General features: G+C 36.9%; 2 protein-coding genes across 5 annotated transcripts in view; both read left to right on the top strand.

Annotated features, from left to right (window-relative positions):
- Positions 1 to 6,486, top strand: part of LOC107750547 (nexilin-like) — an 8,841-nt gene extending 2,355 nt beyond the window's left edge. For 2 of the 4 annotated variants that reach the window (XM_016565996.1, XM_016565985.1), the window contains exons 3-13: positions 205 to 396; positions 835 to 919; positions 1,046 to 1,194; positions 2,988 to 3,188; positions 3,303 to 3,482; positions 3,972 to 4,160; positions 4,502 to 4,693; positions 4,834 to 5,028; positions 5,114 to 5,335; positions 5,418 to 5,606; positions 5,751 to 6,269. In XM_016565996.1, coding sequence (XP_016421482.1) covers positions 205 to 396; positions 835 to 919; positions 1,046 to 1,194; positions 2,988 to 3,188; positions 3,303 to 3,482; positions 3,972 to 4,160; positions 4,502 to 4,693; positions 4,834 to 5,028; positions 5,114 to 5,335; positions 5,418 to 5,606; positions 5,751 to 6,269 — 2,313 coding nt within the window. Of the gene's footprint in view, positions 1 to 204; positions 397 to 834; positions 920 to 1,045; positions 1,195 to 2,987; positions 3,189 to 3,302; positions 3,483 to 3,971; positions 4,161 to 4,501; positions 4,694 to 4,833; positions 5,029 to 5,113; positions 5,336 to 5,417; positions 5,607 to 5,750 lie in introns of all 4 variants that reach the window. The other 2 variants (XM_016566005.1, XM_016566014.1) reach the window with 2 other exon arrangements.
- Positions 6,487 to 7,917: 1,431 nt separating this feature from the next.
- Positions 7,918 to 12,638, top strand: mindy4 (MINDY lysine 48 deubiquitinase 4). Its single transcript, XM_016566596.1, has 16 exons — positions 7,918 to 8,248; positions 8,476 to 8,595; positions 8,679 to 8,881; positions 8,973 to 9,073; positions 9,805 to 9,935; positions 10,027 to 10,143; positions 10,232 to 10,320; positions 10,530 to 10,631; positions 10,714 to 10,777; positions 10,883 to 10,948; positions 11,309 to 11,376; positions 11,462 to 11,525; positions 11,682 to 11,843; positions 11,925 to 12,105; positions 12,277 to 12,361; positions 12,492 to 12,638. The coding sequence occupies exons 1-16, from the start codon at positions 8,186 to 8,188 to the stop codon at positions 12,538 to 12,540; spliced, it is 1,665 nt and encodes a 554-aa protein (XP_016422082.1). The 5' UTR covers positions 7,918 to 8,185; the 3' UTR covers positions 12,541 to 12,638.
- Positions 12,639 to 20,304: the final 7,666 nt, after the last annotated feature.

Below are 20,304 nucleotides of genomic sequence, written 5' to 3'. Positions count from 1 at the left end.
TTATAAAATTTTTATTAATGCTTTTAAATTATATATATTTTAAATAAATTATATGCTTTTTTTATTCAATGAAAAAGTAGTCAACTATATGTTTTATGTAATTTATAATATTTATATAATCAATCAATCAAAGAATTGAACAAATTTTCCATTTCTCTATTTTACTAACAATCTCTCATACCTCGTATTCTCTTTCTTCTGAAGAAACTGCTTAAAACATCTAAGCCTGTACAGAGAAGTTATGTTCCCAAGTTGGGAAAAGAAGATGTGAAGAATAAGTTTGAGGCCATGCAGAAAGCTAGAGAAGAGAGAAGCCAAAAGAGAAGTCAGGAGGAGCAAAAGAAACGCAGAGAGCAGTACGTTAAAGAGAGAGAGTATATTCGCAAGAAGCAAATGGTCAGTAGAGAAACGTGCCCATCAGCATCTTGTTTTGTCACTTCATCCACTGACTACCCTGCCTCATCTCTCTGACACTAACAACGCATAGTAGGAGATTTTGACTTGAGGTTAATGAAGATACTGCTTGCTGGTTCTGCAGTGTTTGCATAAGATTTGGCATGCATCAATACCTGATTTCAGGATGTACACAAACCTTCTTATAAAAAAGCCTTTAATCAGTAAAACACCCCAGTATCTGTGATGCCTTCTTGCTGCATGCACACTCTACTGATCCCCTGCCCATGTCACGATTGATGGCCCAATCAGCATCCACTCCTGTAGGTCATACGTGCCTGTCTTACAAGGATTAAGGTCTGCTTGGCTTGCTACAACCAGCATGGTTTCTGATCCTGGATAAAACGGCTAACCCCACAACAACTGTCGGATCCTCCACAGATAAAAGAACTCCTCACCTCTAGTGATGAAGAGGAAGAGGTGAAGCCGACGAAGATAGAAAAATCATATGTTCCCAAGATTACAGGTAGGGTGAAATGAGAAAAACGGAGGGATATGGAATATTCGTTTTAGGACTGATCCAACGTAATCGTTGTAACAGCATTTTAATCCCCTTATAGATGCCAACTGTAGGCTTTCTGTCCATTCACAGGCAGTGTGAAGGGGAAGTTTGCAGAGATGGAGAAACAAAGGCAGGAGGAGGAGCGGAAAAGAACAGAAGAGGAGAGAAAGAAGCGCGCTGCACAGGAGGCCATAGAGAAGGCCAAGGATCAGAAAGAGCTGGCCAAGAAAGCCCAGGAGGTGAGTCAGTGTGTCATGATAACAGGCTGTGGCTACAGCAGGATGCTTTTAATGTGACTTTGGCAGTCGGCTGCTTTATCAGGTCTACTATTAGAAAATCTCCACCAAAGTATCTGTAATCACTCAGGTAATCCTCTGATGCAATGTAAAGTACTATTTTAAAACCTAGCAATATATGGAAGTGAAATCAAATCAAGGAATGGATTTACAGTATAGAACAATGTCACATCACAATAGAAATTGCAGTGACAGGCAACGTAAGATTCATAACCAACAAAAGTTAAACATTAATATAGTGGATTCATAAACGTTTGAGTTGAATTAAATATATATTTTTTAAATAATTATATAATTTTATTTTATTTTATGTATTTCTTTATTTTTTATTTTTATTGTTTAAATACTGTATATAAATATAAAATTAATTTGTATTCATAAAATGGCCCACCGTTAAAAATCACACAAACACTTCTTTTCAAGTGAGATTTTTAAAAAAATACTTTAACTTTACAATAAGTTCTCATTTGTAAACTTTAGTTAATGCGTTAACTAACATGAACTAACAACGAGCAATGTCTTTTTAACAGCATTTATTTTAATTAATTTTTATTTTATTAATAAAGTTTATTAAATATATAGTTCAGTCATGAAACTCTAGATGGCGCAGGCGACGGGTTGTTAACGTAACCGATGATATTCAGAGAGTTAAACGACTTGGCACAAGCTGATTGGTTCATGCTGCATATGCAGTCAATGAGCTTACTGCTTTGCATATATATGGCTGGCTAGCATTCACTTGAGATTGCTGCAGCGTCATCTCCATCACCATGCTAAAATGTTCCGAGAGTTGTCATGATTGAACTAATGTTAACAGATACAGTACAACATTTAAATATGTTAAATATATTTAAAGATCTTAAATATGTATTAGTAAATGTTGAGATTAACATTAATTAATACTGTAGAAGTATTGTTCATTGTTAGCTCATGTTAGCTAATGTAGTTAACTAATGTTAACAAATGAAACCTTACTGTAAAGTGTTATCGTAGTAAGTTTATTCAGCAAGGCCGCATTCAACTGATCAAAAGTGACAGTAACAACATATACAATGTTACAAAAGATGTCTATGACCACTGAAATTTCAGCTTTGCCACTGCAGAAATAAACTACATTTTTAAATATACTCAAATAGAAAACAGCTATTTTAAATTGTAAAAATATTTCACAGTATTACTCTTTTTACTGTTTTGATCAAATAAATGCAGCCTTGGTGAGCAGAAGAGACATTTCAAAAACATTTAAAAAAAATCTTACCAAATATTTGAACGGTAGTGTATAATATAGAAACTGTGAAATGAAATGTAAAATGTGTGCAGTGATGACCAAATGACCCACTGTCCACACTTACTGTAGCCAGAATGAATGAGAATGTGACTGCCAACTGTTTCCCACACCACTTGTAGGCCATGCTCTCTGACTGAATTAGCAATCCCATATCTCTGTCTAGTATGACACAAATGAAGGCAACTGTGCCAGAAGAATGTCCCCTGCTGTCAGGCCTTATCTGAAACCTGTCTGGATGCTTGTCCATGACTGCAGAAATGTTGCAGGTCAAAGCAGTATAAATGAAAAAAATCATTTGTTATTGCTTCAGATTAGACTTCACATTTGTTTCTGATTTTCAAAAATCTTTAACAAAACAGGAAGACATTTCATCACACCTTTGTAATTCTAGTGATAAAACTGCTATTTTATCTGTTTGGGTTTCTTCTTCACGTCTTCTTCATGACAGGAAGGTGATGACAGTCTGCTGGTAAGAGTGGTGCCTGCAAAATCACAAAAACAACCGGGAAAGATCAAGATGAAGTTTGAGGACTTGGAGAAGAGCAGAGAAGAGGAACTAAAGACGCGAACTGAGGAGGAAAAGAAGAAGAGATACGATGAAAACCGCCGGTCGTTCCGAGAGGCCAAGCATCGCTCCATGATTGAACAGGTGAACAATCTGTGTTTAAAGATGAATGCCATCTGTACTAGAAAGAGTTTTGCTAACTTTGGCAAAATTAAAAAAATAAACTTTTGACTAAAAAAGTTTCTATCTTCAAAAAAGCTGGACGATGCAGAGTCTACTCCCAAGGAGAAGGAGCAGGTGACCCCAGGTAAACTGCGTCTGACCTTTGAAGAACAGGAGAAGGAGCGACAGGAGCAGCAGAGAAAACAGGCAGAGGAGGAGGCCCGACGCAAACTGGAGGAGGAAAGAAAAGCTTTTGAAGAGGCCAAGCTGGGCATGGTGAGTATATTTTCCACAACCAGCAGATATATTGGTTTACATATACAAAATATAGAGTGGACACTTTTTTACTATTCAGACACTTGAAGTTTATCCAAAACTGAAAATTTGCTAAAGATTTACTCACCTTCAGGCCATTAAAAAAGTACTGTGAATGAGTTTGTTTCTTTATCGCAAGAAATTTGGAGAAATTTAGCATTACATCACTTGCTCACCAATGGATCCTCTGCAGTGAATGGGTGCCGTCAGAATGAGAGTCCAAACAGCTGATAAAAACATCACAATAATACATAAGTAATCCACACAACTCCAGTCCATTTCGAGAAAAACTCTAGCAACATTTGTTTGCGGACACTACTCGGTTTGATATTTTGTATCTAATTCATTAAATTTCAGACATTTTTAAAACTGACTTCAGTGTCCAAAGAGTTTTTACAGTGGGGCCACTGTATATGTGTAATATGAATAATAATAAACAGTTTATCACAGGTCCAGGATGATGAGGATACTCAGGATGCAATGGAGGAGAAGGAAGAATTCAGACCTGGTAAACTTCGACTCAGCTTTGAGGAGCTGGAAAGACAGAGGCTGGAAGAGGAACATAAGCGAGTGGAAGGAGAAAGGAAAAGACGTATCGAAGAAGAGAGAAAGGCCTTTGCCGAGGCCAGAAAGAGCATGGTCAGTTTGTGTGCTTGTAAAACAGCACCATGGTAATATCATATTTTTTTTTGTTTTATGTGTACTATGGTAACCATGATATTTTGACAGCATATATCAGTGTTACCTTCTGATCAGGCCTACATAATATTTAATAGACACAAACTGCTCACTATTATTACAAAAGGTCATAGAAAACATGTACAACATGTCTGGCTTGAAATATAACAGCTACAATCTAAAATCAGACAGTGATAAGGGTTTGCTGACTTGGCACAGTTGGACATGTAAGTTGGAAGCCAGATAAAACTCTTGACTGTTGACTAACTAATTTTCCCCAAACCTAATATATTGATTTGCAGGTTGTAAATAGTGATGATGACATCCTGCTGGCCATGATAAACTCAGATGGGGCCAAACCCGGGAAGTTGGCCATCAGCTTTGAGGATTTGGAAAAACAGAGACGAGAAGAAGAGCAGAAAAGGAAAGAGGAGGAAGCCAAGCGACGCCTGGAAGAGGAGAAAAGACTTTTCGCAGAAGCTCGCAAGAATATGGTAGGACCATGGATGAGATTAAACATAATGTAGTTGCACATGAACAGTCCGTTTGCATGCATTAATGTATGTTATATGAACAAAACAAATCAACAACAAAAAGTCCATTAATGGGCTTATATTTAACATTCTTGTGACAGGTGCAGGATGATGATGAAACTCTGGTGAGGACAGAGTCACAGGAAGCAATGCACCTAGGGAAACTAGAAATCAACTTTGAAGAGATGCTGAAAATGAAAGAGGAGGCAGAGCGAAAGCGCAAGGACGAGGCCAAACGTCAAAAAATGGAGATGGAGAAGAAAGAGTTTGAGCAGTTGCGCCAAGAGATGGGCGAGGTCAGCTGTGCCAATATAATGATCATTACACTTACAATTTCAATACGCTTCAATTATTTACATATGTTTTGTGGGTTTGATTCAGGATGAGATCAATGAAAGCTCTGAGGTGGTGAGCACCGAGTACGAGGAACTAACAAAGCTGAAGCGAACCGGCTCCATCCAGGCCAAAACCCTGAAATCTAAGTTTGAGAAGATCAAGCAGCTCACAGAGGAGGAGATCCAGAAGAAGATCGATGAGGCACGGGCAAGAAGGAAAGAAATTGACGAGAAAATCAAGGAGAGAGAGGCAGAGCGCTGTCAGGAGGTAAAAGAACGAGGGAATTTCTCATATTTTCATTCCAGCTCAAGAACTTTGAAATGAGGAATTTTGCTCATTTCTTTCACAGGATGAAGATGAGGACAAAACAACTCCAGCTAAAGCAGAGGACGTCCCGTTCAGACAGAAAGTGGACATGCGTGCGCGATTCGAACAAATGGCCAAGGCCAGAGAAGATGAGCAGAAGAGGAAGATCGAAGAGCAGAAATTACAGAGGATGCAATTTGAACAACAGGAAATTGACGCTGCTCTCCAAAAAGTAAACCTCTCCTGGGCTGCTTTGTTTAAGAGCTAAATGGTGGACTGATCTCAACACTAATGCATGACAGAGCTGCATGCATGTGATTTCTGTTGTTTTGCTGTGTTTTCCGAGTGTGAAACACTTTGTCATGTGTCTTGTTAGAAAAGGGAAGAAGAGGAGGAGGAAGAGGGTAGCATCATTAACGGCTCCGCCGCCTATGAGGATGAAGAGGACCATGCCAGGTCGGGCGCTCCGTGGTTTAAAAAGCCCCTGAAGAACCAGTCGGTGGTCGACGCAGAGCCTGTGCGGTTCACAGTGAAGATAACAGGAGAACCCAAACCAGAGGTCACCTGGTGGTTTGAGGGTGAGCTGCTGCCGGACTCTGAAGATTATCAGTACATTGAGAGAGGCGAGACCTACTGCTTGTACTTGCCAGAAACGTTCCCCGAAGACGAAGGAGAGTACATGTGCAAAGCCGTCAACAGCCGAGGAACTGCCGCCAGCACCTGCATTCTCACGATTGAAAGTAAGCCGCCCTCCATCTCCACTAACCACCTGCATGCTGAGATTTCTTATGGCGTCACTAACCTCGAACGGACTGCACACTCGGCTTCCGCTCGGTTCTTCTTCTTCTTGTTAATCTGTGTCTCTCTGTCTCCTTGTCTTTCTCTTTCCAGCTGAGGACTACTGATGCTCTCCTTCTCTGGAACTTTCCCAGACTTTTATTATTTTCTTTTTGATAAAAGTTCATTTCTGAAGGTAGGGCCAAAAACCGAGGAGGAAGGAGCGATATTTATCTCTCTCGTTTTTTTATTTTTGCCATTCCTCCTGAAGATATGCTCAATGATGAAGTGCAATCTGTTGTTTACATTAGATGCTGCACTCGCGGTTAACAAAACAACAAAATAAATCCATATTTGGGATGAATTTGTGCCAAAACACAGATACTATTCCCATCTTCTAGCATAAATACATAGCGTAGCTGAAAAGAAATCCAGTTAATTAAATACAGTTGAGCATGTTCAAAATATACCCACTATGTCACTGAGGAAGGATTTCATGCTCATGTAATCGAATGAATGAGACGTTACTTGAGAGTTTGATTCAGTATCTGTAAAGGGGCTGTGGTTGCATTTCCTTTGTTAAATTCCTATAAGCACCTCTGTTCAGACTCAGATTGTTTTTCCACATTGTGATCGGAGTATTTAAAGTTTTGAATAAAAATGTACACATAGAGCTTTCATAACGCCAGATGTTTCTATGTTAAAGTGTAGTGAGTAAGTGAAATGTTTGGACAGTGTATGTAGGTTAGCAAGAGGTGATTTTAGGTTTTAGGCAGAATATTTGTGTAATGTACAAAATTATAATAAAATTCATGACACTGAAATGATGTTGTCTGTTTTATGAACTAACACCTTTATTTATATGATAATATAAATGATACATGATTTTAATGATAATGATAATATAAATGATATATGATTTTAAATAAAGTCATTAGTTGCAGACGTGGCCTGATGGAATCATCTGATTACAGATTCAAATCGAATAAAATGCATGATTGTCTGTAAATATGCTATTTTTTTTAGTTATTAGTTATTGCTAATTTGAATTTGAATGTAAGTATAAAGAAAATGAATTCAAATTGAACAAAAAACATAATTTTAACTAGAAAAGCAATGTTTCTTAAGACATGTTAGCTTGCCCAAAATAATAAAAGAAAAATTATCAAAAATCTTTTAAAAGCTTGAAGGCCCCAAATCACATAACATTAGACAAAACATAAAATAAAAATAGAACATTTGCAATAGACAAAGCTTATGAAATGTGCTTGGCAAATCATTTTTCCCTTCTCATAACAGACCACTCTTATCACACCACTCTTATCAAGCAGCTCAAATGGACATATATTTGATTTTAAGTGAACAAACAAGACTTCTTTACTCATTGGAGCCCTTTCTGCTAGACATTTTCAGTGTATTTTCATAAATTTTACCATATCTGACACAACTTTCCTTTTCAGAATGCTACTCTGAACATCTTCCGATTAAGTAGGTCACTTAACATTAAGATAGATGCGTCTTGATGGTTTATTATTCTAAATTATTAATATAAAAAGCAGTCCTCTCCATACCTGCCACCTAAACAGAATACTCTCCAACCAGAATACTACAAAATTGTATTTTGTACTCGCTTGTGCCAACACAAACGCATCAAAACTATTTTTTTTTTTTTGCAAACTGTAACAGTAACGTTAATACATGTTGCATCCGCAGGGAGGCGTAGCTGTGTCATTAATCCACGCACCGCACACGCTATCAAAAACTGTCTGGTGGTAACTATAGCAACAAGGCAAAAAGCTAGACCGCTAGTTAGCAAGCCTCTGCAGCTATCCTTATCTCATTTATCCCCCGGTCAATTCACAAAACATTTAAATACCGAGCTGAACATGCAGTAGCTTCGTGTAGATGAACATATGACTTATGCCGACCAAACAGTATTCGATGTGTGTGTGAAAAGTTTGGGGCTGTTTACATCGAACTAGCCAACTTGCTATCTTGTTCCCATATTTAACGTTACCGCTGTTATTGTGATCTATGATGGGAAAAGATGTGGAGGAAGTCTCCGCGTCTCTAGTACGGGAATATCTCAGTCGAAAGGTGGGTGACAGATCAGTTTCATTCAGTTTATATTCTATTTGGAAGGCTTGCTAGTTACCATGCATGCTAACTATCCTGTACTACCACTCAAAGCAGCATTTTAGGTGATCTTTAAATATATTTACTTAGTAGGATATACATATCGTGTGTTTGAAAGGTAGATTTCTTCTGTAAATGTAAAAATGAAAAAGAAATTGCTCTGGTTGGACGATGAAATGTACTTGCAGGGCCTGAAGAAAACCATAGCTTGCATGGATGAAGAGCTTCCCCGAACTAATTCAAGCATTAATAACAGATCAGATCTACGCAGAATACTTCACCTTGAGGGCCTTTACAAAAAGAATAAGGTATCAAAGTGATCAACACCTGTATTTAAAATATAAAGAATGTTGAAAAAGTAGAGAGGCCATCAAAATGCATTTGTATTTAGGCTGAAGAACATCCTTTGAAGTCAATGTTGGAGATAATCGTGAAGGACAGAATGAGTGAAGGTGGCAAACCCAAAGGATGCCGACATGGTGACAATCAAGCACATCCATTGGAACAAACCATATCCAGTTCTTCCATGGACATGACTGGGAATGTTAAGAGAGAGGAAGATTGTATGGAAAATCTGTTGGGTGACAGTCCAAGGTATTTATTTATTTACAAAAATCCAGTGGATTCGTTTCTTTGAGACTTTCGAGATCTGTTGACAGTAATAAACATTACACCTTTTACATAGGTTATCTGAAAGCAGTGTGTCACAAGTTATTGTGCCTTCCCAAACACCTTCTGAAATCACGCACAAGAGCTTTGCTGTTCACCCTGAGAGTGAGAGATTGGGTAGTGCACCTAAAATCTTCAACAGATTACATTTTGTATCCTAGTCAGTTCAACTGCAGAATATGCTAGCAGCTTTTGTATTGCTTTAAAATAAATGAAGTGCTGTTTTGTCCACATTCAATATTTGTGCATCTGTCAATTTTTAATATTTATAAGCGATTGAGGTGTTCTGTTGTTGGATGTAATAATGAACATAGCAGTCGTCATTTACTCCTGACATCTGAGCCGCTGAACTCGCAGTGGATTTTGTTTGTTTCTGAAGGGAATGCTCCCCCTATCTGCCTAAATGCGTCTATGTTCGCGCGAATCATTCATGATCGAGCCTCATCTACAGAAGAAGTGAGTATAATGTTTTGTAATGAATCTTTGCAAATTGCCTTTCCTAATAATGTGCTAATTAGCAAGTGTCATGATGAATGCGGCTAAAGTAAACAGTCTCTCTGAGAGCAGCTTGGAAGAGAGGGGCGGGGACAGCAGAGCTCATTAACATTTGGGGCGGGGCCAGGAGAGCTCATTAACATTTAAAGGGAAATGCTACAAAAACGGCTTGATCTGAAAAGAGCTATTTTTGACAGGGTAAAAAAATGTGTTTTTACACTACCATTGAGAAATTTGAACCACACTATGTTACAGACTTTTCATTAAGACCCTAAAGAATCATATCAACTTGTGGAAAATGGGCATCATATGACCCCTTTAAAACAATCTGTTATTTAAAATTCTATTGTTTTGAAATGCCTCCCATCCTTTTTCAAATTTTACAGATGACATAGAGAATGAGGAGAGCTTGTGTGATGTTTCTAGAACAACCATACCAATGCTTAGTTTGGACAAGACTCCCATGGACCAGATGACTGCCACTGTAAGTACATTATCATTTTATCTTCCTCGAACCATAATCTGTGATATCAGCCCAGTCTGATATGATATCTGTGCTCTCATGTCTAATTCAGGCTCTTAAGGAGATCATCTTTGGTTCTCCTATGGCTTGTTTCACTGAGGAGTGGAAACAGCAGAATTTTACCTTTTCAGATACTCCTGGTTTGAAGTATGGGATTGTCCAAAAGAAGGTACAGTACTCCAGACAACCTCAGGATTTACTGTAGTTTTGGTTTGTAAACCTTTGCATCATGAGATCTTCTGGGGTTGTTTTATCAGGGAGGACCCTGTGGAGTTCTTGCAGCAGTTCAGGCTTGTGCTATACAGAAGCTTCTGTTTGAAGAATCGAGCAATGACTCATTGGATGAGTGAGTATGAAGCATCAGTCATATTTGTGCCAATTTTTCTGTTGAAAGATTAGATATTTTTTAATATCATTATAATTTTCAAAGCTCTTATTGATCTCACATTTATTTGCATTTTTTATACATAAACCAGAAAATATTTTAGGTTATAAATTGTAACATTTGTATTTTATTGACGTCTCAAATTGTTTATTTTTTTTTAATGTCATCAGGAGACTGGAGGTATCAAACATTTTAAGGACAAAATGTCTATCTCGGGCTTTGGCTGACATACTATGGAGAGCCGGGAATATGAAGAGAGCCACAGTCGCAATGTAAGTGTCACTCATTTAGAATTATTACTTATATTACAAACCTCTTGTTCATTTGTCAACCGTAAAAGACCTGCCCCCACAGAAACACAGGAAGAAGTCTGTTCACCCCAATTGGACGCTACAAATCAGATGGTATTCTAGAAATGGTAAGGTCATTCTTTGACCCTTAAAGTGCCTTCTAATTGCTTCTTAATCTTTTGATGACTACATATTTCTCTTTTGTTAATCGATTTTTTTCATATTCCACATAGATAACATACGTCACTATGGAGACCTTAGATGATCTCACTTCAGTTCTTGAGCAGCATATTAGACAGGTAAGTCTGCGCTTAAATGACACATCCCGTATACTTGATATTTTTTCTATTCTTGTAGAATATATATTTTCAAAAATAGTATAGAAATATATAAGATTTATTATGTATAATACTGTTAATTATGTATTTATATTTATAATATTAGTATTGATGTTTATAATGTTGTTGTTATTTATATTTATTATTTATATTATTTAAATTTGCTATAAGCAAGTTTTGTTATATACGTTATATGCAGGATTTGTATCCAAGCACATCCAGTGATAGTCTTGAAGCATTTTAAGGCATATATCACCTGTTTAATAGCTCTTTATGTGATTGATGATGGCAATTAATAGCAGTTTTCTTTCTTCCTTTTAGTTTGAGTCTGGCCCCTTTGGCTGTATCCTGCTTACTGTCTCTGCCATTCTTTCCAGAACTATTGCAACGTGAGTTTCCACCTCTTTAACTCAGTGCAGACTGTTTACTTTCATATATTCACAGAGCTAATCGATTCGTTTTTTTGTGATTTAGTATACAAAGTGATATGGATGTGCCAACATCCACTCTCATTGGAGCTCATGGCTACTGCACACAGGTTTGCCATATTAACACTTCACAGTCCATATCCTGATACACATATGAAAGCATATTTGATTGTTCTCTTATTGGTCACAGTGTTGTTTGATTTTTGTACAGCTCCAGTGTGTACAGTGTCATTAAGTCTTATATTGTCCCTTTCATTTTTCTTAAGGAATTGGTCAATCTTTTGCTTTGTGGACAGGCAGTTTCAAACGTCTTTGATGATGAAATGAAGCTTGATTCCGGAAATGGAAATTTTACACTTCTGAAGGGAATTAAAGCACATTGTAACATTGGGCTGCTGTCTTTATTTGAGCACTATGATATATGTAAGGTAATGAGGCTTCAAACACTCTAACATATACTTAGATATTAAATCCAAATTTCTTATATCACGATTTCTCTCTTTTTAAAGGTTGGATCTCACCTGAAAACTCCCAAGTTTCCAATTTGGGTAGTGTGCAGTGAGAGCCATTTCAGTGTGCTCTTTTGCCCCTCTGAAGACCTGGCAACTGATCACTGCAGAGAGGAAGAGTTTGACTTGTACTATTATGATGGGCTGGCCAACCAGCAGGAACCAATTAGATTAACAGTCTGTGAGTCTTTTCCTTTGGGTCATTGCTTTTCTGGACACACACACAAAACAAACACTGATTTTATTATACATAGGATTTGTAATAAACACAACCTTTGCACACTTGCTTTGTAATCAGGGTTTATAATAAGTCAGTATTAAAAGGTCTTGTGTGTTTTGTGTCTCTGAACAGATCTACATTGTGCTGCTGGTGCGGCTCAGAATGACAACGCAGACAGTGATCTCATTCCTCCACTGGAGCTCTGCATCAGGACCAAGTAAGTCTCTTATTTCATCACTGCTTAGAGGTGTATCTCTCGTTTATCAGAATATTTCCTATAACATGTCATTTTGATATTGTGCAATAAAGACATGTAGTCATATTAATGCTTCAAATATGTCTTACAGATGGCAAAATGCAGTGGTCAGCTGGAATAATACAGATCCCATTCTTTGACTATTTGACCCCGGTTGGTTTTATGTGGACCTAAATTTCAGTTAGGTTTTATATTTAAAAATGCATGCGTTTTGTATGTATTTTGTCTTTTATGATTGCTGCCATTCTATATATATTTATATTATTTTCATCATTCTACTGCCCATTTTGCTTGTTTTACACAATTGTTTGCTATCACTTTGTCTCTCATAGTGTTATATTGACAGTATGGCATTAGGAACTGTCATGCTTTGACACTTTTTTTTTTTACTTTATTCAAATCATGATTAAATGAATTAGAGAGAATATGACTTGCGAATTGTAAATAATTGGCATTGTTCACTCTCTAATAATTAAAGGGATAGTTCGCTCAAAAATGAAAATCTGTCATCGTTTACTCACCCTCAAACTTGTAAGACTTATTTTCTTCTGAGGAACACAAAAGAAGACATTTTGAAGAATGTTGGTAACCAAACAGTTTTGATGACCATTAAATTACGGACCAAAAAAAAAAAAACTTGTATATTCCACAGAAGAAAGTCATACAGTTTTGGAATGACATGAGGGTAAGTAAATTTTCATTTTTGGGTGAACTATACCTTTAACTGTGTGCAAGAAAAAATTTTCTGAAGACGATATACAGTGTCATTTTGTGCAAAGAATGCTTTTGTTGCAGTCTGTCCCAAAAGGATGGACCCTGATTAGTGTTTTGCATGGAGATGACTCTTTAACTCATTAAAATGTCAAAGAAATGCATTTCAGATATCAAATCTTCTTTGTATTGGATCAATGGGTTATGCCAATGTATTTTAAGAGCTCTCTACATTCTGTTTATGGCATTAGAGGACAGTGTACTCTCAATGTTTGATCATTTATTTTTACATGGAACATCTGGTGTAGTATTTCTCTCCTTGTAATGTTATCATGTTTATACACTTAGTCACTGTTATTTAGGAGTGTAATTTTTAATTAATAGTGATGTATATAAAAAAAGCAACTGACTACAAATGTTACCATCCTATGAAATAATCACAGCCCTGTAGTAACAAACTGGACTGAACAATGGTCATTTGTGCACATGCAAAAGAACATGATAAAGTGTAGAACATTATTTGATAGCATTAGTTGATGAACAGTAACTCCCGTTACAAGATGTTTTCTTGATCATTAATCATATTAAGTCATTACAAAAACAATTTTAGTGATAAAATACAGAAGGTTTAATTGCAAACCTGCAAAAACAGATTGAAATGGTTGATGACTCGCATTAAATGTGTTCAAATGCCCACAGGAGCACATAACTACCACCTTTGGCACTAAATAGGGCTGAATAGCTAGGCTTTCTTGGTAGTAGTTCTGGTTGGTGCTCAGTTGTGGACTAACCAAAACCCCAGTCATCACTCAGGGTCTCATAGTTGGAGCCAACATGTTAGCTATGATTTTGGGATGAGGTTAGAGCCTGATTAAGAGCTGATTATGTGAGTTTTGATGCTATATTTGTACGAATTAGAGATATGCTTACAGCATAGTGGAACTCCGATAACTCCAAAGTAAACAAAAATATTGCGTTGTTTTTCCACAAATCAAGTGTATATTGCAACACAAACATCCCAGATCTTATAAACAGACATGCATTTGAAAGGAAGTATTTCCTGGCAAAAGTATATCATACTTTTAAAACATCTGACTCTGATCACTAACTCATTCACTTTGATCTGTCTTTTCCTTCCTCACAGCTAAAATTGCATCACTCCACGCCTATGGCAAGCCGTTCTGACTTTTATTCATTCTCAGGATATGAATTCTTGATATCAACAATTCAATTTTTACTAGTTAAAATGTTAATTCTTGATATCAGGAATTAGATTTCTACTAGTAACAACTGCTATTTTTGATATCAGCAATTACATTTCCACTAGTAACAATGTTAATTCTTGATATCAACAATGACATCATCACTAGCAGAAATTGAATTCTTGATATCAGCAATTAAATTTCTACTAGTAAAAAATATTATTCTTGATATTGTCCAGGGAATAGCAATAGGCAAGCCGTATTGACTTTTATTCATTCAACTAGTAAAAATTATAATTCTTGATATCTGTAATTGTATTTTCAGTAGTTAAATGTCACCATAGGCTACCATTCAAATTTAATTGTTGATATCAGGAATTGATTTCTTACTAGTTGAAATTCCAATTTCACATATCAGAAATTATATTCATATCAGAAATGCATTTTCAGATATCAGAAATAACAAATGTAACATGTTGAAATGCATTTACTGATATCAAGAATTAACATTTTAACTAGTAAAAATTGAATTGTTGATATGAAGAATTCATATCCTGAGAATTAATAAAAGTCAAAACGGCTTGCCATACCACGCCAACATATCGCTCTGGAACTTACAATTAGATTCCACCCCGCAGCTGAAAGTGCAAATATATTTTCCTCTTACAAATAAAACTCATAAACAGTTATGTCTGAAGGAACGATCTAGTGTCCTTACTGACTGACAAATATAAATCAGTGACTGAGTTCAGTCAGTGTGTGTGTATCACAGTACTCAAACTGTCCTCAAGGTGCCTCTGTTGTGTCATGAATCCAATTTCAATCAACAAATGAAAGTAAAAACAAAATAATAATTAGCAGTGATTTGTTTGACAATGACAGTTCGTGTTCACTTTCTTTTCTCTACACTTTTTGAATTTTGTGCTCAACTGCAACATAGCAACGTTAATAATCTGTACAGACTGACATCTCAGACAACGGTCCTGATGTTATCATACGCGAGTCTCCTATCCGAGGCTCCCAATCATTTTATAAGGGCCATCTGGTGTTTTATTTTTAGGGCCCTGATAATGGAACAATTTCCACCCACACATGGTGATGTCATAAATACAGAAAGTATCGGTCGTTAACCCACCATGGGGATATATTACTCGATTGAAATCATTTGGAAGCGGTAAGGAATCTAGTTAGCCGCTGTGCTGCTCTGACGTTGCTTCCTGTCAATGGAGGACTTCATAGAAAATTGCTTACTTCCGTGTTGCAAAATAAGGTGGATATATTTAGTGTTAAGAGTTTGCTCCCAAACTTGCCTTGTTGCCATTATGTCTTCATGGATGAAGAATACTGACATCACCTGTCTCTTTTCATTAATGCCTGAGTATCACAAGCCAACAGGCACAAAATGAGTGGAGGTGGTGAAAGATTCCCGTGTGACGTGTCAGGAAGGAGGAAAGAAAGATTTGGAAACCTGACAAATAACATGTCCTGGGAGAAAAGCTTTTTTTTTTTCTGTTGTCATGTGCATGCACTTTGGGATCAATAAAACCTGAGGCATCAAAAAGAGTCTAAATGCTAATACCACTGAATGGCAACTAAGTGCTGAATTAATTAAGATACAGCATGTTTGTAAGATCTTCTACTTCACATGTCATGTCTGGGTGATATTGATTTGAATGTCGGCTAATTCATATTCATGTTTTGTATTTCTTCACAAATTGGTGTTAGTCATAAACTGGCAAACACAAAGCTTGGCCCTGCCCCCTCTCAGTGATGTATGAACCATAAATCGCAAGACCACACAAAATAGATCACGGGTCTTTCAGAATGAGATGTGCGGGTTTAAAAAGAATATGGAATCAGCTATAAATAACAGGACAGGGCCCCTCTGGATCATCTAATCGGATTAAAATGTTTACTTTGCAGAATGTTGCCTCAGAGGCAAAGTTATGGAGTACGTCATGTTTCATTTCAGTACAAGCATCCTTTCCTCATCCTTTTCCTAAAGAGATTCATTTTTATGTCAGACTGCTTTCTATTATCATTATTTAGAGTGCAGTAGTTGTTAGACCACAAGAGTTCAGTTGAGTTTTTTTTCTCGTTTTGTATGTGTAACTGTCAAAGACATGTTTTCACAGAGATGTGTATATGTTTCTGTTATAAATTCATGCACATTTGAGTTCATTCATTGTTTAAAAATATTTGACTAAAATGTATGAATGTGATATTCAGAAGGTAATAACTAGAGAATGCGCTCCCTTGAAAATGTTTAAAGTTAGGGTTCTTTAAGAAAGATTTACCATTGAAGTGTAACAGGTCACAAGTCCAGGTTGAGTTGAGCGAGGAACCATGGCATGGGTCGAACTATCATGGATGCTGAGAAACAACAATATACTGTCTGAAAAAGAATTCCTTTATCTGCATGGTCTAAGAGGGCGCACATGGTAGTTTATCTTTAAATTTGTTGCATTTTGTGTATAATGTTTTATATCACTTTACATGAACAATGTGATTTGTTAATAGTGATGTCATTGGAATTTGATTTGTCGCACATGGTCACTTGCATATCAGCAGATATTTGCATGAGAGACTTGAAAAAGGACTCTGAGAAATGCATATTTTGAACATAATGTGCTTTTTTTTCTTGCAGTCTTCACGGTGTCTGCTGAAAAGAGAGAGAGAAACAAATAAACAGCGAAAAGACAGATAGGTTGGTTGGTTGGTAAGATTTTTTTTTTTTATCCCTCTATGCTAACTAAGGCTACATTTATTTGATCAAATACAGTAAAAACAGTACTATTGTGAAATTTTGAATGCCTTTGTTAGACTTATCTCCGGACAGCTTGCCGGTAACTGGAGGATTGTGTGTTTAGGTGTAATTGTGTTAGAACCCTCCCACATATCCTCCCTTGTGCGTCTTCTGTCTCGTTCTTTAATCTCCGCTGTTTGTCTTTGTGATAAGTGATATCCCGTTTCGATCACGATAGATTGTTTATGCCCACCTGATGAGAAGAAGGCTCTGTAACGGCCCTGGTGGATACACATTATTTATAGCGTCAGAATCAAATTAGACTGTTTGTGAAAGCCCAAAATACCTGCCATTTTGACTCCGCAATAATCTCAGTCTGAAGTGATGTATTGATGCTTTCAGACGGAGTCTTAATTACGACATAAGCCGTCGGTTAGCGAGGGATGCATTTGAAAAGTTTTTTTTTAGTAGTGGCTGAATTGTTTGTTGCCAGACATTTAAAGTAACTAGGCTATGTCTGAGGATTTATATTCCCTCTAGACCAGTAAAGCCAACTGCTATTTCATAGAAGACTCTAAAAAAAAACACTTAAACCATGTCACACGAGATAACAATGATGAATGGTGAAGGAAAATGATTTCCTGGTATTACTTTCCCAGATTTTCACTGTGGCGCACTGGAGCGAGAATCCCATTTTTAACAGAAAGCTTGTGGTCGCAACGACGTAAAATACGTTCATGAGTAGGCTACACATTCATCAAAATGGGTTTTAGTTTATTAAGAGCACTTAAAAGGGGTCATATCATGAAGAATCAAACTAATCTTTTGATCTAGATCGTTTGATTGCCATTTGAAAACTTCCTTCTGAAATGAAAAAAGACTGTTGATACTAATCTGCAAAAAAAAAAAAAAGAAACTTTCTGGCGTCATATGAATACATTTGAACAATCACACTACATGTCAATGACGTCTGCTTTTACTCATTACACATGCAAAGCAGTGTTTACATAGGAGTCTTAAAGGCACAGCAACCAAAAAAGTAATATAAAAATGTATCCGTTTAAAGGGGTCATATGATGCGATTTCAAGTTTTCCTTTCTCTTTGGAGTGTTACAAGCTGATTGTGCATAGATAAGATCCCTGAAGTTGCAAAGACTAAAGTCTCAAAACCAGAGATATTCTTTATCAAAGTTAAGACTCTGCCACGCCCCCCTAAAACGGCTCGTTCTAACACGCCCCACATATCTACCTCACTATGTGAAAATATCTGCGTAATGCCGCTCAAATGTGCACGCAAAGAAAGAAGGCGTGGTTTCAGTAACCGCAGTTAGTGTTGAAGCAGCCATGTCAGGGAGACGCTGTGTGTTTCTAGGCGAAAGCAAAAGCACTTTACTTGGCCTTCCGAAAGTAGATGCATTAAGATTACTTACAACAGAACAGCAATGCATTTTATGGACGACCGTTTCGTGAACCTAGGAGAGGAGGTAATTCTGACTTTGCTATGACAATCTGACGCTTCTGAATCAGCTACTGTTTTGTTATTAGTTTAAGTATTTGCTATTGACTGTTCAAATGAGTTTTGCGCATCGTGTGTGTGTGTGTGCGCGCGCTCGCGTGTGTGTGTGTGTGAGAGAGAGACAGGGTCACATCACAGTGGAGTCAGCTGTCTTAACCGTGGCTTGTGTACTGCAAACACATACAAGCTTCATCACTGTGTCTGTCACGCGACTCTGTTCCCCTTTCGGGCTTGAACTGATGGTAAAACTAATGACATTATTTACTGTCTTTACATTTATTTTGAAAGATGAAGCTCGCCATTATGGTAAGGGGCGTTACATTTCCGACGAGTGCTTGCGGTGTTCGGCCAATCACAATGCACTGAGTCAGCTGGCCAATCAGAGCAGACTGCGCTTGTCGGAAGGAGGGACTTTGTAGAAAACGAAGCGTTTGAGAGAGGCGGGGCATAGAGGACCTACAATAATGTACAGTATTTGAAAAATAATGTGTTTTTTGAACATTAAAGCATGTCAACATATTCTGTTACACCAAATACACAAAATAATGATCTTTAAAAAAGCATCATATGACCCCTTTAACATCATTCTAGGGTCCGTGGAAAATTGTCATTAAAAACTCAAAAAATGTAAACTTAACATTATAAATGGACCTCAGGGAACAGAAATAAGGCATGGTATGACCCTTTTAAACAAGCTAGAGACAATATGAAAGACAAATATGTCTGATAAGCAAGATCCTGTCATGCATTTACCATACTAATTATTGTGATAAGTTTTCAGAGACATTATGGCGTGAGAACTTGTAGCACTGTGAGTTCTGGCGCAGCTTTCAAGTGGCCGCTTTAATATGTTTATGTCACACTCCAAACAACAATTAAACACAGCTCAGGGCCATATTTCATGTTTGTGTTATTAATCATCCAGATCAGATCAGGGAAATATTTATTATGATGGAGATCTAGATAAAGCCACAGTTTTAGTTGATCTCAAATGTATCTAATTTGTTTTAGCAAAACCAACAGAAGGGGAAGACAAAATGTTTGTCATTCCTATTACGAGAACAGGATCTCCAAGAGTGAATAGTCTCTGTTTATTTGCTCATTTGAAAGGGTCCACTCTTGTTTGTGTGCTTTTCTCTTAAGAATTTCTCAGACGTAATCTTACTCCAGTGCTAAAAGACACACTGTAGCGATGATGTATCTGCAAAGTTGTCGAAAACAAACAGATAAATTACTCTAATCCAAGACAAAGTCAAGATAAGCAGCTTTCGAAATCCTGATAAACAATTACAGAACTATGACTGCAAACTGATCTTAACTCTAAATAATAATAATAATAAACAATAAAATAAAAATAAAGCTGCAAATCAAAACGCATGACAGCACATATAAAGAAGTACTATACAAGCATGTAAGCAATTAAGTCAAACAAGACATTTAAGGGTGACAGAGACTTGGTGCCAACCGTTGGGATATACTGTGAGAGATTTATGATCTTATGTTCCCCCTGATACAGAAGAAATGGATTGTCAGCTGTTATGAAATCTGCTCAATTACTGGAATGGAGCATATTTCATAATAGCTGACGACCCAATCAATCATCCAACAAAATCGGCTAAAAGAGACCCAAAATATGATGTTTTCATGCTCACATTATTTATTATCAGCCACAGGAATGCTTTGGAGAAATATATCATCAGATCAAACAGTTTTATAATGAATAATTTAA

Source organism: Sinocyclocheilus rhinocerous, unplaced genomic scaffold (assembly GCF_001515625.1).
Source record: "Sinocyclocheilus rhinocerous isolate Xijiao unplaced genomic scaffold, SAMN03320098_v1.1 scaffold2267, whole genome shotgun sequence".
In the NCBI taxonomy this organism is placed as follows: Eukaryota; Metazoa; Chordata; class Actinopteri; order Cypriniformes; family Cyprinidae; genus Sinocyclocheilus; species Sinocyclocheilus rhinocerous.
The sequence above is the reverse complement of the archived record's forward strand: the minus strand, read 5'-3'. Positions and strand labels throughout refer to the sequence as shown.